This window comes from Apaloderma vittatum, unplaced genomic scaffold, assembly GCF_000703405.1.
Source record: "Apaloderma vittatum isolate BGI_N311 unplaced genomic scaffold, ASM70340v1 scaffold2752, whole genome shotgun sequence".
Lineage (NCBI taxonomy): Eukaryota > Metazoa > Chordata > Aves > Trogoniformes > Trogonidae > Apaloderma > Apaloderma vittatum.
The window spans coordinates 49,101-67,543 of record NW_009701721.1 but is presented as its reverse complement, the minus strand read 5'-3'; the positions used below and the strand labels follow the sequence as shown (position 1 = coordinate 67,543).

The 18,443-nt window shown below is 41.0% G+C and overlaps 1 protein-coding gene across 2 annotated transcripts in view; it reads left to right on the top strand.

The window, feature by feature from the left end:
- Nucleotides 1-18,094, top strand: part of FBLN1 (fibulin 1) — a 67,429-nt gene extending 49,335 nt beyond the window's left edge. Inside the window, exon 16 of one of the 2 annotated variants that reach the window (XM_009879229.1) lies at nt 16,927-18,094. In XM_009879229.1, the coding sequence (XP_009877531.1) occupies nt 16,927-17,066 (140 nt within the window). In that variant the 3' untranslated portion in view covers nt 17,067-18,094. The remainder of the gene's footprint in view (nt 1-16,926) is intronic. The other variant, XM_009879231.1, reaches the window with a different exon arrangement.
- The last annotated feature ends 349 nt before the right edge of the window (nt 18,095-18,443 follow it).

Sequence of the window (18,443 nt, the reverse complement as noted above, 5' to 3'; positions counted from 1 at the left end):
TAGGAGCAAGTTGTGAGGAAGCAAAAAGAAGAAACTAGAAATAGAGGAAAGAGCTGCCCCAGGGAGCAGTAGAAGAAGAAAGAACACAGTTTTCCAAAGGAGGCCTAGGAGGAGCAGGCACGAAAGTAGAAGAGAGAGGTAAGGACAATATTGCAGAATCCAGGAAGAAAATATATCAAATGGGAATCCATGATTAGCAGTATCAGACACTGAGGAGCCAAGAGGAAAAACAGACTCCAAAACTAGCTATGCTGACCTACAGAAAATATCTTCCAGTGGAAGAGAAGGAAAGAAAGCCAACCTACTGGAATGGCAGCATGTAGACTTCATGCAAGCTGAAGAAAAAGAGTCATGTAAAAAGTTGCCTCCAATATCGCTATGCTATTGTATTAAAAAGAGGCAGAAACGCCATTCTTTCCTGGTTCAAGAAGTGCTGTAGACTCTGTTGCCTGGTGTGGTTACAGGCCAAGGTGGCACTGAATCCAAAAGCTACTGTTAACAACTGCACATCACTTACGGCATGGGTGGGAGAAAAACAGAAGTACAGGCCTATCCAGCTTTTTTTTAAAAAGCTTTTATAGACTTTTCACTGCATTCCTCCTTTAACCAGCTGTCAGCGAAAAATGAAGAATGCATTTTCAACCTGTACAAAAATGCCCTATCAATGCCTAAGGTATTATCAGATACTATAAAACGTTTACCCCCTCAGCTATGCATTCATTTCCTTGGGTGACTGTAATACCACTTCGTAGTCTAGTAAACTTGAGGAAGATTTTAAAATTTTGTAACACAGCTAAAAGTAGCTTTGATAGGCTGAAATCTTTCATATTGCATTTGATACTAACCTAAGCACATATTCTTGCCCGTTAAATGACATTATTATCAAAAACAACCAGAGCCAGTGCAATTATAAAATTTCACTTGTACCTACAGGGCTTCTCAGGGGTGTTGTGCTGATATCAATGGTTGCCTGTAGTTTTACAGATATATACTAGTCCTCTCCATTGTTACTTGCAAGGATATCACTACAATCTCTGTCTTGACTTTCCAGCTTCTTTTACGTGTGTGATAGTTCATGATGGTACTTCTGAACCAGCACAGAAAGTGTCTCAACTACTGATACCATAACACTGGCTTAGTGAGTAGTCTAATTTCTACTGTGGTATCATGATTGTTTAGTATGTTCCAGAGGCTGGGAAGAGATTTTTTAAAAATGATCAGAAGGTATACAAAACCAGATACCATAAGAAAGTGTGCTTGTGGAATCCCATATTGGTTGGGTGCAGGAGAAGCAGACTGGAGGTTTATTTGAGTTTCTAGGAAACCTGTCCTTAGCACAGGGGTACTAGTTTTGTATCTCGTAAGTAGCTTGGCCGTTCCCAGTGCAGCAGAGTCTTTTCACAGTCTGCCACAAAAGTATCTGTGTAGTCTGCATTAAATTTGGAGTCACCAGATTGCAAAAAATTTGGTTCTGAGCTTCATCCCTGGACGCACCCTGCGGTACCAGGCAATTACCTTCACATTCCTCTCTGCTTCTCCCTTATCCTCTCCTACTCTAGCCTCTTTATCTTTGGGCCAGAGGCTGGCTGGCTCTTACTGTGCATTTGTTATGGCATTTAGCATAATGAGATCCCTGGACTGATTTGGGCTTCCTGGCACAGCCTATGATGCTGAAAGTGGCAGTTCACCTACAGTTGCTCTTCTGTGAGGAAATAGATGCTAGCTGTAGGCAGAGCCAGGGTGTCCAGGAGAGCTCCACTGTTTGCAGGGACGAGGATTTCAGCACATATGTTGTCTCCCCTTGTGGATACTCTTACTAGAAAGTAAGCAACACTAGCTAACCTTTATCATGACTGTAATGACATTAGCATGAAAAAACAATGCTGTCTGGCAATACAAAACCAACGCTGTGCGGTCATTTGCAGTGAGCACACAGAGCAGGCACATAATTCAGCAGGTTTTTCGACAGGCTCTTGCAGCCTTACATTAAAAAAGACACAGTCCCTTTCAGTACTCTTGTTCTGGTTTCATCTGGGCTTGCCCCCTTCACAAGAAGAGCCTCTCAGTGAAGAATATTTTGTGAGTTTTTCTCTATGCCGGGTTGCCCTGTCGAAATTAGTAGCTACTTATTTGAGATGAGGCTGCCCAGAAGCCATCTGGTAAACAGGAGCCTAGATTTATTGCCTGAACCTGCCCTTTCGGGATGCTGATGACTGCACTGTTCTGTAGTCAAATCTCTCAACACCCTCCCTCCCCTCCAGAAAAAAGTGTCAGGCTGGAGAGCTCTTCTGGAGGCAAACAAGCAACTCAAGCAGGAGGTGAGTTTTCATTTTGTATCTGAAAAATGCTGAAGGTGCTTTTCCAATGAGAATGAGTCTTGTGCTCAAGTGGAACAACCTTCCCAATGCCAAATTTCACTCTAAGCACATTGAAAGTATCTGGTTATTCTAATGGCTCCTCCTTGATCGATGTTCATCTCACCCCTCGGGTAGGAAGGTGTAACGTATTACAAAAACATTCGCACAACCCACCTTTGGTTACAGTTTCCATAAAACCAGCAGACAAATAAATCACACTGCGACTCTGATGAAGTTCTGTGAACTGTAGTGTGAAGTATAAAACCTGCCAACTTCGGAAAGAAATGGACTGAGTCAGGGAACAGCTGAGAGGACTGCCAAACATCCTTGGTTCAGATTACATAGCATGCGTTTTTTCGTATTAAACAGTGGGCTGACATATTACATAAATGAGCAAATAAAACCAGATTTGGAGTCCAGTACACTGAGAAACATAGTATAGCAATTCCTCTAGGAGACATCTGTGTAAATTCAGTCTTCTGAGGTGCTTCGCCCCTGCTTTTCTGGGGATCTCCAAGTGTGAAATACTTATGCGACTGATTCAGCGACTTCTGCTGATGCTCCTGAGTTTCTGTGTTGATAGCAATCATCTTATTCCTACAGTAGCCCCTACACACCCTGTAAAAAGGTAGGCGGAAGAGAAGAGACTGAAGGTATATCGTAAATCTTTCCGAGTATGATGCGCTGATGCATGGCTTGCTTAAAAAAAAACCCCACTCTAACTTTTATTTTCAAAGGGGTCAAATGTGGTGAAGTGACCCCTTATTTCAGCCTTATTTTGAGAATTTGGTCAGGGATTAACAACACCTTAAAATTCAGAAAGCTTCCCTCATCAGAAGGTCTGCTAACAATACCAACAGAGCTGTCGCCTCTAGGTGATGACTGAGCAGCTATATAAGGGTTATATAAGGGCTTTCATGTCAAATCCTCAGGATTAGGTACTTTTTCTTCCATGGTAAGTTGAATCACAGAGCCATATCGTGCCGAGTGCCATAATGCTTAGTGTTACAATAATTAATTGCCCAGGTGTCATGGGTATGCCACTGTATCGAAGCTTGACTGAAACAGAATAATGTGGTTGTGACACAGGTATTGTAAACTAAGCCACTTTCACTAAACGGAGAGATTGCATGTACCTGATATACTATGAGGGACATTAAACCCCCTGTAAATAAAGTAGTGGGAATAATGTATGAGGAGGCTGATATATATGTTTTTGCACATTTTGGACATTCAGTTTTTCCACCTATTTTTGTAATATGTAAGATTCTTACACTATATAAAGCACGTTACGTTCTCAAAGGTGGAACAGGAAGGATTAAAAAATGTATGGTGGAAACTATTTTTTAATGAGGCTACTTCAAGTACAGTTATTGCATTTTAGGCATGAGTGATTTCGCAGCATTGTCAACGTTAAAACCCATTGCGAGGTTTGGCTAGAAGGCAAACCAGAGATCTAAAAGCACTTCGGATTTGCCAAACCAAGATAAGGGCACATCCCTCTGAAGTTATTTGGTATCCTTAATAAAGATCATAGTATTTGTAAACTAGCCAAACCTCAGTAAAATCAAAGGTTGTTTTTAATTCTTTCATAATACCAAGGCTCCATATGATCCAACATGACAGATAATAGCTTTGAAAATATTTACCATTTGTTTCTGGCCAAAAAATGTATTAATACCATGAGGCCTCTTTAGTGCCTCTTTATTTGATGCATTTTGGCAATCAGAGCTTCCCAGAGAAGCCCAAGTGTTAATGAAATTAAACTTCATTGAGTGGTTGAAGGACAGCATTTATAATAAATTGAATCCAAAATTTCTGATCTGTTGAATAAGGCAGAAAGGTCCTTTTTCATGCTGAAATGTAACTCCTGTGCTGTAATTTCCTTCTTTTTTTTCCTTTTAATTTAGAGGTGAAACAAAAGGCAAAAAGAGAAGCAGATCCAGTTTTAGCTAAACTTAAACTAAGACTCGTACCCTAGGTGGAAACTTCAAAGGCTATGAGTACCTGGAGAGTTTTAGGCACAATTGTTTGGACAGTCTTGAGAGAGTTTTGTCTTTACGTGGCTTATAAATGGTTACTGCGCTCTACAGATGCTCCGATCTGATCTGTTGCTTATGGTCTCAGGTGCACAGTACTAGAGTTACACTACTCTTCTTTCCTGAGGGGTGTCTCGCCCTGCTTCGATCCTCTTTTACACCTCTCAGAGAAGGATACAGTACACTACTGTAGTGGTTATTGCATGGGGACAGAGGCCCAAGTTGTTAGGAGTCCTGTTGGTGCCACTGGTGCAGTACTCGCTGTTACAGGACCTGCATCACCGCTAACAGGGAACACTGGAGTTGTATTATGTGGTCAGGAGCTTTGTTGGTGCTCTGGAGAGAAATCCCCTGCTCATATCTATCCCTGAGCAAACACTCCAGCCCTTTCCCTGTTGTCAGCATTAGTGCTTTTACAGCAAGCTACATTTTTGGTTCTTTTCTTTCCGGTGTTAATCCACGGGAAAGGATGGGGGATATAGCAGGACCACTGGTTTTGGTCAGCTTAAACCAACAGTGAAATTGCCCTGAGTGTCATTTAACCAATGAAAGCGTGATTTAATGTGTCCAGACTGACTTCTGAAGCGTTTTATAAGCACTTGGTTGCTCAGCAGTTGAAAATTAGGCCATTTTCTTAGGAATTTGGATGAAGATATGTGAGCTCCATGTTTGAAAAGTACACGTTTTTCAAAATCGTGTCCCCAGATACTTCAGCAAACATATGTTTAGCCAGCCATGTTCCTGTAAAGCAGTTCTCCATCAGCATGGAAACCTTGTTAACATCCCACTCTAACTTGATTCTCCAATTCTATTATTTTGTGAAATGTTTACCATCAAGCTTGAATGAAGGTCTAATTCACAACATTATGAGAGCAATATACTTCAAAGCAAAAGGAAATCTATTTCAGTACTTGTATTTTGATTAATGATTTTTCGGAATCCTTGAACCATATTTATGTTTGTCAGGTGTGGCAGTTCAAGGATTAATGATATCTTCAGAGCTGTTTTTCTGTATGTGATTTGATGCCTGTAGTGACGATTACCAAGAAATATTTCATTTTCCGAAGAGCAGCCACTTATTCATAAAACAGATTATATCTGAAACTATAGAGCACAGCAGGAGCCTACGTTGTTATTGTCACAAATAACTGAGAGAAATACAGATAGCTTTCACCAAAAAAAAAAAAAAAAGAAAAAAAAAGAGTATGAAAAAGACTATTTAGCTTTTGAGAGCTGGAGGAATCTAAGGTGTACATTAACTTTCTGAAGTCAGCAGACATCTGGTGGTCTGGGAAATGCCTACAGTTTGACAGCTAGATTGTCCCTTTAGGCACAGTCATGAACTAGAGAGGACTAGAGGAACACAGTGCCTGTGAGACTGCCTATGGAGGCACAGCCCACTGCTGAGAAGGGCAACAAGAAGGACTTTTACAAGTTTATCAGCAGCAAAAGGAAGACTAGGAAGAATATTGACCTGCTTCTGAGGGGCACAGGAGACCTGGTGACAAGAAACATGGAGAAAGGTGAAGTATTCAATGCTTTCTTTGCCTCGTTCTTTACTGATAAGACTGGCCTCCAGGAGTCCTGGGACCCTCAGAGCAACAGGAAGATGTAGAGCAAGAAATACTCACCCTTGGTGGAGGAGGATCAGATTAGGGACCATTTAAACAAACTGGATGTACCCAAGTCCATGGGAGGTGATGGAGTGCCCCCACAAGTGTTGAGCGAACTGGCTGATGTCATTGCAAGGCCACTCGGTTTTCTTTGCAAGATTGTGGTGATCAGAAGTTCACATGGACTAGAAGAGGCAAATACCTCTGCAATCTTTAAGTAGGCTAAGAAGAAGTATCGAGGGAACTACAGGTTGATCAGCCTTGCCTCAGTCCCTGGGAAGGTGATGGAGAAAATCCACCTGGAAACCATTTCCAAAGATATTAAAGTCAAGAAGGTGACTGGGACCAGTTAGCAAGGATTTATGAAGGGGAAATCTTGCCTGACCAACCTGACAGCCTTCTACAAAGAGATGACTGAGTTAGTGGATGAGAGAAGAAGAGTGGATGTTGCTTATCTTGACTTCCAACACCATGTCCCTTAATATAGGCCTTGTAGGCAACTCAAGGAAATGTAGACCAGATTAAGTGGGCAGTGAGATAGACTGAAAAACGCTGAACTGCCAGGCTCAAAGGGTCATGATCAGCAGCAGAGCTAGCAGCCAGCCACCAGTGGTGTATGTAAAGGATCAGTACTGGGGCCAATTTCTTCACTAATGGCCTGGATGATGAGACAGAGTGCACCTTAACAGGTTTGAAGGGGAAACAAAACCATGATGAGTGGCTGATACACCAGAGGGTTGTGCTGCCATTTGGAGGGATCTTGACTGGAGTAATGGGCTGAGAGGAACCTTATGAAGTCCAGCAAAGAGACGTACAAAGTCCTGGCCCAGGGAGGCAATAAACGTATGTACCAGTACACAGTGTGGAGTTTACCAGCTGGAAGAAGATTTTGCAGAGAAAGACCTGAAGGTCCTGGTGGATGCCATCATGAGCTAATGATGTTTCCCTGTTCCAAAAGCAGCCAGTGGGTTGCATTAGGAAGAGCATTTCCAGCAGGCTGAAGGAGGTGATCCTTCCCTCTCCTCAGCACTCGTGAGGTCACCACTGGAGTGCCATCTTCAGTTCTGGTCTTCCTAGTACAAGAAGGACGTGAACGTAGTGGAGAGAGTCCAGAAGAGAATAACAAAGATGATTAAGGCACTGGAGCATCTGTCATCTGAGGAGATGCTGAGAGAGTTGGGACTGTTTAGCCTGGAAAAGAGGAGGCTCAGAGGGATTCTGGCCAGTGGAGGAGGAGGGAATGAAGAAGGCGTAGACAGACACTTCTCAGTGGTGTGTAAAGGACAGGAGTCGATGGGCACAAACTAAAATACAGGACATTCCTTTTAAACATATGAAGAAACTTCTCTTTACTGTAAAGGTGTCACTGGAACAGGTTGCCTAGAGCTGTGGAGTCTCCAGCCTTAAGAGATAATCAAAACCAGATGGAACACAGCCCAGAGCAACATGCTACAGGTGACTCTGCTTTGAGCAAGGGGTTGTATAGACTATCTTCAGAGCTGCTGCCTGCCTCAACTATTCTGTGATTCTGATTCTGGATTGAGCTGATGAAAATGTAACAGGACTGAATTGCTACCAAAGGAAAAACTTTACAGCTTTCACTCTACCAAATGCAGTAAGACATAGAATCACAGAATCATAGAATGTCTTAGGTTGGAAGGGACCTTAGAGCTGATCTAATCCAACCTCTCTGCCATGGGCAGCTATACCCTTAACTAGACCGGGTTGCTCAAGGCCTCATCCAACCTGGCCTTGAACATTTCCTGGGCAGTCTGTTTCAGACACTTGCCACCCTCATACAGAAGAATTTCTTCCTAAGATCCAGTCTAAACCTATTCTCCTTCAATTTAAATCCATTTCCCCTTGTCCTATAACTGGAAGCTCTTGCAAAAGCATCCCTCTCCAGCCTTCCTGTAGGTCCCTTTCAGGTACTGGAAGGCAGTTTTAAGGTCCCCCCCAGAGTTTTCTCTTCTTCAAGACATCCCTGAATGTGCAATGTTTGAGGCATTGTATTTTCAAAGCTAGGATACATTAAGCAAGTATACAACAGTTAATTCATTTCCCTTCTGCCCTGGCATGGTATAGGTCAGTAAGTACTCTAGTAACCATGTTGGCAAAGCAATTTAAGCACTGAAAATCATTACTTTGGCATGACCTTTTGGAATAGCAGCCTTTAGGGAAGGAATTTAATTAAACTTCAAAGTATGCAGAGCCTCAAAGCTTTTTACAGAAGAGATATAAAATAGCCTAAAACATGTATTTTCTGCTTGTGACCAGAATATGAATTATTTTTCAAGCTTACTGATGAACTTTGTATATTTGTAATGAATACTGAATAAGAAAAAACTTTTTTTTCTTACAAATCTTCACATGACTTCTTTGAGCTGAGGTCTACAGTGCCAAAACCAATTTGGCTACATAGTTTTGGCTTCACGCTATAGATATGTATTTACATGTTGTAGACTGAGATAGTCTGGTATTCAAACCTAACCTGCAACTCATTGTCTATGGTTTGATCCAAGGAAGCATTTATTCATGGCTGGATTTTTTCTCTGTTGTTCATTTCTGGAATGATCCTATCAACTTTGCCTTTTAAAATAGCCACTGCAGCAATCATTTCCCTACTCTTAAACTTCCTAATTGCCTGAACATTTCTTTTGAAACTATGACTAGGCTCTTAAGTTAACACTGATGCATCTGAGATGTTTACTCCTAATTTTGAAAATCTTGGCCAGCAGTATAAAGCAAGAGGCCTTGAGGAGAAAAGCAAACTTGAAATTACAGTCCAGGATCTTGCATTGACATGAGGAGATCGGTCTTCTTGTATTGCTTAAGGGAAACTCATAAACTTGCTTTTCCCCTACAAAAAAAATTGTTGGCCACAAAAAATTGAGCCAGTGTTTCAGGTTACTGTTCTTGTGCAATAGCTTTAGGTTCCAGAAGGCTGAGATGATCACCTCTCAGCTTCGTTGCTGCAACGTGGGATTAAAGAAGTTCACTAACATTAGGGGGAGAGCATATGTCTGTACTTCGTATATAATCATACATGCCTGTGGCCTGACACAGACTAGCAGAGTATTTAAAGGTTATTTTTTGTGATTCTCAAAGGTTCATTGTTTTAAAAAGGGTAGTTACTGTTGCGTTGTAGCAGCTAGGACTATTCATCTTTGACAAGGCTGTAAGAAGGACCTCAGTGCGTTTTGTGGGGAAACAGAGATCCAAGACTGGCCTAATTTAGGACTTCATAATATAGGCTGAGATTATTTGGAAGTTAGTACAAAGCCTAATAAATCACCTAAGTTTCATGTGAGCTTAAGCACCAGATCTACAGCTCTCACCACATTCTCTGGTACTTGAATTTTTCCAAATTTCGTGTTTCAAGTATCCCTTTAAAGCACAAGGAAAATAGAAGAAAAATTGTAAAGTTTTTTTGTGTATGTCATTGAAATCTCTCTGTTGTAGATGTCACTAGAAGCTCACCCCAAAAGTACCACCTGAAAACAGCACTACCTCTCACCATGTAATGGCACAGTCTCTTGACAAGCCTTCCTGAGTTTTTTTTTAAAGGGGGAACATTTTGTGATGAACTTCAGCTTTCGCTTACAATCAGACCTGTAGACTCAAAGCCTGAGGATCAGGAAATTTAGGGGGAAAAAATATTTGCTTGGTCTTTTATGCATCTCACATGCAATTTTATTTATCTCATGAATAGAAATGGGCGTATTGCTACCAAAATGTCATCTATTCTGCATGAGCAAGCTACACATTTTTCAGCCCTAGTATGTATTCCTGCCTCTCACCTGTTAAGCTGCATGTCCTGCTCAGCTTTTTGACCCTCCTGTCCTGCCTGCCTTGCTGGCTTGCACTTGATTAGGAATTGCCTGGGAGCTTGGCAGCCAGTGAAACAGGCTGCAGATCAGGGGCAAAGAAACATCATCACATGTGAGAATTACCAAAAAGATCCTAGGACATTCTTTAGCTTTCCTCAGCTCTTTTCTCTCTATGACTGTATTTTACAAAGGAGCTAGTATTAACATTCTTTGGAGCTGTGTTTTACACAGTAATATGTATCATATTTCATATACTGAGTAGCTGTTAACTCTAACTGCTGCAAAATATTCTTTTTTATTATATATGGTCAGTAGCAGAGTGAATGAAGACTAATTTTCAGTTGTCCTGTTAGTTTCTGATTTGTGAAAGTTAATTTTAATAATACAATGATAATTTAATAATGCAATGATAATTTAATAATGCCAGGATGCAAACATGAAAAAAAAATCAATAGCAGTGTGTGCTTGTTTTGAAGGAAAAGCAAACAATAAGCTGTGCTTAGACTTGTTTGTCCTTGGAATTTCAAATATACATATCATTCTTATTATTTTAGGTATTTTTTCCAGAGTGCTTAATGTAAAATAGATCTCTGAATGAATAAAAACACGTGTTTTGTTCTATTCAGGACCAGATTAATATGTTAATTATAGATTAATGGTTCAGAAAAGTGGATTGTTCTTCTTCTCACCACTTCATGCTCTCCCAGTAACTCCTCGTCATTGCCCCCAAGTTTAGCAAGTCTGTGGTTATTTAGCTGACCACAGATAATACAATGAAACAATGTAAAAAAAAATTAGCAAATTTCTGCTAAATAAATTTTGTTCCCAGAAAAACTGACTAAACTAGTACCAGCCTGTAATGTCAGGTGTGAAGTCTTGTGCTAATGAAAAAGGGGCAATACTGTTGGATTCCACTTACAGTAAAGGCTTGCCATCTGAGAAGAATCACAGAAAGGAGACTGTGTGCTGTGAGCACAAGGGCGGGGGGGGGGGGGGAAGAAAAGTAGGTTTTTGTTACCATCCTTTGACATGTGGTGACCGGAAGAAAACAATACAGCTGTAACCTCATGTATGAGGGAAGAGATGGGAAGGTGGTAAGAGGTGCTTGTTACTTAACATAGAGCTTGAAATGTGGTTGAGGGAGTTGATCACATTTCTGATAACTGTGTTTATTGTATTTTCCTGAGCGTAGCCCAGAGGTTACTTGGAAGAAGAGCTTTTGATTTGGCAGTAGTTTGGACTGTTTATATACTCACAAATACATATGCCTGCATGTGTATATGCAGGTAAGGCAAGAAGAGGTTTACTTCAGCACATCCCCTCTCACAGCAGTCATCAGGTAGAGCTCACCAGTAATCAGCAGTCCCTGGTGCCTCTCCCTTCAGCCCCTGATGCCATGCCTGCTCCACCAACACTTCTCAGCTTGATCTTGTGCAGGTCCCTAAAAGCAAAGGTCATCTGAGGCTTTCTTTTTGAGGAATGGGTGCAACTTATGTCTGTCCTGTGTTCTTAATGACGATACAGATTTAAGTATTTGACTAGACTCAAGAATCAACCCCTGTGGAAAATCCTGCAACCTCTGGAACACAGAACATAACGTCCTCTCTACCAATCCAAAGCAGCCTTTTCTAGTGGCAGTGTGAAAATAAGCTTCCTTGGTTCTGCTTTCCTTTCCAGCAAACTGCGGAGATCCCTGTTAGAGGAACTTTCTCTAGAGAAAATGCGAGTGCGGTGTTCACCCAGAGGTGTAAGGAGCACAGTGACCTAGGTTCATTGCCAGTGCAGATTCTGTGGTTAGCAGTGGGGGGAAGAAAAAAGAAGAAAGGGTGTGTTTTTTAAAAGAAGTATTTTAAGTAAGGAGTACTGCAAGTGCTCCTTCATCATTCTGGGCAGTGAGCTTAGCACAGAAGTCAGAATCAGGAGTCTGGATTTCTGGAGACAGAAAGTTAATGCTTGATAACGCAGGAACTTGTCATCCAGAATGGGTTAATGTGGTAACAAAACAGTGTTTCTCCTAAGTTCAAAATGGAGATTCTTAACAAATCAGCTGCCTAATACAAAAATACAAGCAGAAACCAGACACAGAGGTGAATTGCCTGAGGGTCTCACATATTTCAAAGCACAGAAATGTAATGATATCTTAAAGACATATAGACAAGCCAAGGAATACCTGTGGCATCTGATTACAATAATAGAAATTCTGCTGAAAGGCTTAGGAAGATTAACAATATTAACCTTGCTGTCTTATTTTTCCCATCTTCTTTGATAAGCAAAGCCTCAGTAATCCAATGACAGTGGCTCCAGGATTGTTGGTTGTTGTCATTGTTCTCACTCGAAAATAAGTATTATATATTATCTAGGTTAATATCTTCACTAGACATGGTAACATACTTTCACCTTAGACAAAATCAAAACAGGAAACATGAAAGAAAAAGAATCAGGGCAAGAGAGCAGCTCAGTGTAGTAATTACAGAGCTTTGAAAGTTCTGGCCCGTGGTCAGACTATCACTGCAGAAATAACAGTGACATCCAAAAACTTACTGCCTCTCAAGCTAAGGCTGTTTGCTTACACAGATCCACAGATGGAAAGGATTGGCCTGGATCCTATTTACAATAAGGGCAAAGTGTGCAAGAAAAAGAAGTCTTATCATTGTTTGCTAAAAGGAGGTCAACAAACCATGAAGATGCCCAAGCAGATTTGGGACAAGTAATAACATCTCTGCTAGGTTAACAAAAAGCAAAACTAAACAAAGGTGAGCTGATGGAAAGTAGTCTGCCTGGCCTGTCATGTGTAGAGTTTTCTGTGAGTCTGTGTTTGGGTCACGGAACTGAAGTGTGTAAAGAGTAACAGCAGCACATCAGACCAGAGGGTAACAGCACTTGCTTGCAGCGATGTGCCTGTAGGCAAGATGACAACAGATGCTGGACGTGGCCTGGCTCAGGGGATTCAGCAGCAGTGTGGATCTCCTTGTTCATTTATTATCAGTGATTCTCCCTGTTTTAATATAGACAGATAGTCTCCTGGCCTTTTTTTTTGGTGCAAAATACTAACCTAGCTGAAATCTGATTTTACTGGAAAAAGTTTTGGGTGAATTTGCTTAAATAAACTCACCTCATTTACCAACTGTAAAGTCTGCAGATTTGGTCCCAGAGAGGACCAGCTCGTGGTATGAGAACTCTCTGTTTTCAGGTCATTTAATGAGCAACACCATTGTTCCCCTGGCATCCTATAGAGAGTGACTCACAGGACAGTGTGTACTGCAACAGTGATCCAGGACCAAGTCCCAGTCTGCAGTTATTCCCGTGTCAAATCTGAGTGGCTCCATCCAGCTGCTTTGTACTTTGTCTGGTAAAAAAGAGATCAAAAAGCAACTGCTTTATTTCTACATTTCCTGACTTTTCAGTACATTTAAAAGTTGTAACCTTGCTATTACTATAAAGTATGTTTTTACACTTACTATTCAGCTATAAATGCTGGAGGATGCCAGACCACAAATCTGGACCCAGCATTAGTCTGCCAAAAGGCACAGTGGAACAACATGTTTATGCAAATGTTGCAGTAACTGATAAATCATGTAGCTTAAAAGCATCCAGAATTATTACACATGACATCTTTGAATGTGTTCTGTGCTAAACACTCTTGAGATATTGACTGATTTGTTGATCCAGGTGTGTGAATTACTTGGACCAGGCCTGAGTTTCAAGTTTTTTCTCTAGACATCTGTTTGTGAGAGTAGGCACAAGGCACTACTGGTCTTCTTTGGGGCTGGAATAGCTGTGACTCCCTCGTACCTGACCTAAAAAGCCCAGAACATTGTCATACACAGGTACTATCAAGAGGCAGAGGCACATTATAGCAGGTAGCTTTTAACAGCATTTCTGGGTCAAGTTCTAGGACTGCTGCAACAGAATCCCCATAAATTAGATAAGCCTGTAGCCAGGTTTCAGGCTCTGAGCAGCTTTGCTATTGCATGTTTTCCACCCACATTTGTCCTTGAGCTGGGTGGAGAAAAATACTCAGGTTTTCCATTTTAGAGCTTTTTACCAAAATAAATGGAAAGCTCTCAATGACTAAATCTGCCAAGAGCTGAAGACTTGCCATTCGCTTTTGTCCAGCAGAACATTATTTTTTCCTTACTATTTTTTATCTTGTGTCCATTTAGAATGACCGCATTCTCATACTCATGCTGTAGATCAAAGCCATCTGACTGCATCATCCCATTTATTTAGTAGGAGAGGAAGAGAAATAGTTTTTTTACACTGTTGCTCTCTTCAGGACCATCAAGTACATTGGCACAACAAACTGGGTGAATAAACATTGTGAGAGCATTGTGTTTCTTTGTACATTCCTTCAATTTCTTGCTTCAATATAGCTGCCTTAACATGCGCAGCATTCATTTTTTCAGACCATTATGAGGCTTGGTTTTAAAACTGCAGTAAGAAAACTGTGTGGAAAAGTACGGCCACGTGGATCACAGTGTGTTTGCCCATTTTGCCTTGAAAACAAATGTTCTGTTTTTTCTACCTATTAGCAGGATGCATCCAAGTAAGAATGAGGAAGTTGCTAATTGCTTTGAATGATACGTCAGTAATGTCCGTATAGATGCCATACTGTGGCATAAACCATCTTGATTAGAATGGCAACACATCAGGAAAAAACACGATTTGCAATCCCAGTTCTAGACTAGACTCTTCTAGAGTAGAGCAATTTAGAACACTACGTAAAGATTGTGAGATGGAAACAGCAATCTTTGCCATCTGAGGCTTGGTGACCACTGCAGGAGCTGCTAACAGGGTGGGTTAAACAGTTTGCTAGTACTGAGTGATTCCGATGCTGTATGTTTCTGTGGTTGTCAGTTAAAGCAGTGCCTGCGATAATGTGATGTGTTGTTAGCACAATGCTTTAAATGCTGCCCTAAAGCGAGGGCAATTTTAGCAAGGCTTTTCTTTTTCAATATGTCATCTGCTAAGCCCAGTCATTTTTGTAAAGTGCAGGAGAGTAGCCAAGAAAACTAAAAAAAAAAAAAAAAAGTAGTATATATAGATGTATGCATGTGCATATAAACTGCAGGGGGAAGGATACTTAAAATGTATATTCCTCAAATATGGCAAGCAAAGTGAATGTGGTGAAAAGTGTGCAATTTTACTGCATGCTGAAGATATTAGTTATTATTTAAACAGGACAAAACTGTAATGTCATCACTGCCTTAGAAAAAGTTGCTGACAGCCTGCATAAGCAAACGTTTATATCTCCCATCAGATCTCAAGCCAATGTGTTTGTAGGGGGCTGTTGTAGAAGTTCAGCTGGGACTCTGGGAAGGCACTGGTGTGCTGCCTGCTTGTGAAACATAAACCCCAGCATGCAGAAGGAATATATCTTAAATAATCTTTTCTTAAACTGTGTGTTTCCTTCTGAATAGAACACCTTGTCAGATAAGTCAGTTGTCAGAAGGAGGTGTCTGAGGAGACGGATCCCTACCAGGCTCCCTGTGCCTGCTGGCTGATCTTGGGTTCATATGATTTTGACTTTTTGGATACATCCTTTCAGATGCGATAAGACATGGGGTAATGATTTTGAACTAAAAGGAGGTAGATTCAGACCAGATATTAGGAAGAAATTTTTACCATGAGAGTGATGAGACACTGAAACAGGTTTCCCAGAGAGGTGGTAGAAGCCCCATTCCTGGAGACATTCAAGGTCAGGCTTGATGGGGCTCTGAGCAACCTGATCTAGGTAAAGATGTCCCTGCTCACTGCAGGGAGGTTGGACTAGATGACCTTTAAAGGTCGCTTCCATCTCACAGTGTTCTGTGAGTCTATGTGAGCCATTTGGTAGCTCCCTACTTTGTAACACCAGACCTAGAAAATAACCATGAGGTGAGAACATGATTACTATCTGATCTTGAGCCTTTGGAGTCAATGGCAAAACTACTGATAACTTCCTTTTGTGTAGGCCTGAAGCTGTAACGCTATTCTGTTTAGCCACATCGTGTCAAGGCACCAGTAAGACCTCATGGCACAGATGGGCCTTGCCCAGGGTCCTCTCCCACACTGCCCAGAGGCCAGGAGTCCCATTTCAGCTTCAGTTCTTGCCTGCACAGTGCTAGAAGAGGGCTGGTGTCCTGCTCCATCACAGCCGTGGGCCCTCTTGTTCTGGATCCTGGCCCACACGTTACCTCCACAGTTTGACTTTGGCCCAGTATCACCACCATGAACGTGCCCGGTGATCTAGGCCCTTGGTTGAACCTGGATGCCCCCTGCCCTACTGCCTGGACAGGGTGGTGGGATAAGCCCTGTCTGGAGAAACCCTGCCCTGCCACCCCCAAGAGGACCCTGCCACTCTCAGTCCCCTAGAAGTCCTTCCCAGCACTGGAGCCCTAAGACACAGTTCACTTCTTCCTTGCCACTTTCTTCTTCATTATCAAGCCCTGATGTCAGAGAGGGAAATGGCCACCATCCATGTGAGGAATAACACGGGAACATATGCTGGGATGGTCCCCCTTTCCTCATTAAACTCCCCTGCTTTTTTTCCCATTGCTACCAGTCAGGTTGTCCATCCATGATACTTCACACTAACAATTTACAGATTAGCGTCACCTGACATTTATAGGGAAAGTGTTGATTTTCCTGCTGCAATACAACTAATTTCTACTGTTCCAAATGAAATGCAGTTTTCAGCACAGACCAGAAGTTGCACGGCATTCCCAGGTGTGTGTACTCACGTACTCCTCAGGGCAATGTGTGTGCTGGCTTACCTAGGAGAAGTCTCCTTATGTCCTACTTAAAAAGCAGCACCACAGACTGACAGAATTTCTCTCTCTGAATAAAAGGTTAAAAAAAAAATTTACTAATTTCAGAATATATAGTTTATCTGTCATTAGCAGCATTTTAACGCTCTTTCTACCTCTTCTTTGAGGTATTTTGATTCAAAAGTTACATTTTGTTCTTATTTCGCAAGCTTTCTTGCAAGCTGTTTCCAGATCCAATAGATAAATAACTTTCCCTCAGCTATACTCATCCTCAGCAGAGCTCATCCAAACCCATTGATTCTCCTGTTAATCTCAGCAACCTATTTCTATCCCAACAGGTGTGGTTCGCCAGGTGAGGCCAATTGTTGGACCTTTCCATGCCATCCTGAAACTGGAGATGAACTATGTCATGGGTGGAGTGGTGTCTCACCGTAACATCGTCAATGTGCACATCTTTGTCTCCGAGTATTGGTTCTGAGAGCGCATTTAAAATCCCAGACAAGCAAGCCGCTCCCACCTAAATCATTACGACAAACTATTATGTCATGTACTTATTTGTAAAACCCAATAGTGTTTTTGTGTTTTATTTTTGAATATTTGGGTTATAGTTTAAGACAAATAACAAGCTATTATGTTGATTAGACTTAGGGTGGAGCAAACTAAGTGAGCCGGATGTAGTTGTCTGTATAAATAAGTAGTGTGTGAAAGTGCTTAGCTGCCTAGTGAAATTTAAAACTTTTCTAAATGTTTAGGCAGATCCTAACTATTGCTCCTTGGTCAGATAACCAGAGTGACTGAGGATGTGGAACTAAATAGCTGTCAGAGTTCATTGGGATGAATTTATGGTATCTTTGCATGGAAGAGGTTTGGTAAGGATTAGTAATTTCACCTCAATATTAACTACCTTGAAGGAGTCAGATTGTCAGAAAGTGCTAAATATTTGCTTTTGGGTCCCAGTAGGATAACTCTGAATAGGCATCCAGAATTGCTAATCATTTCTGAAAAAAAATTTAACCTCGATACTTAAAAAGCTCCATTCAGCTACAGCTACAAGAAGAAGAGCAAAAGGAATTAGAAATAGTAAGAGACTAACAAGCTATTGCACATATTAAAGAAATACTCCTTTTTTTTGTACTTATTATTTGATTGTAAGATTATGTTTGACTGTAATTAAACAAATACCTCTCATTGAAATTAGCCTGTTAACAAGGATAAGGCATATTGCTTAAATTCTAGTCTCATCTGTACTCTTACAATACATGGGAAAGTCAGATCTGTATCTCCTGTCTATTATAAAGCGCCGTACCTTTTTAAAATTGGTAATAGAACTAGCATGTTAAACTGTACACTTCCTATGCACCAAACCAAGGCATATATAATAATATAATGAAACTCTCAGAGATAAATGAATGTTTAATGTATTTTCTGGGCAACAAAGTAACGTATCATTTTTATTATGGAACAGAAAATAAATAGCTCCATGTTTCAGTTTGTTGTGTTTGTTAAGATATGAGGAAATAAAAAAAGTCAGATGGGAAATACTGAGAAGTATGCTATGGTTTCTGCTTACCAGAAAAATAGTATGATTTGTCTCCCAGAAGCAAATTAATTATGTGCTGTTCAGTTCACTATTTCATTGGGCATTATTGGTGCTAGGCATTTGTCTCTTCCTGAATGATATTTGAATAAAAATAATAAAGATCATCCTCTCTGAACCATTGCAAATAAAACACCACAGCAACTTTACTGTGTACATACAGAGGTCTTCATTCCATTCTCTGTGGCAGAGAAGCTTCTCTGCCTGCAGCATTCCCTCTTCTAAATTAAGATTTTAGGATAACATATTCTCACAAAT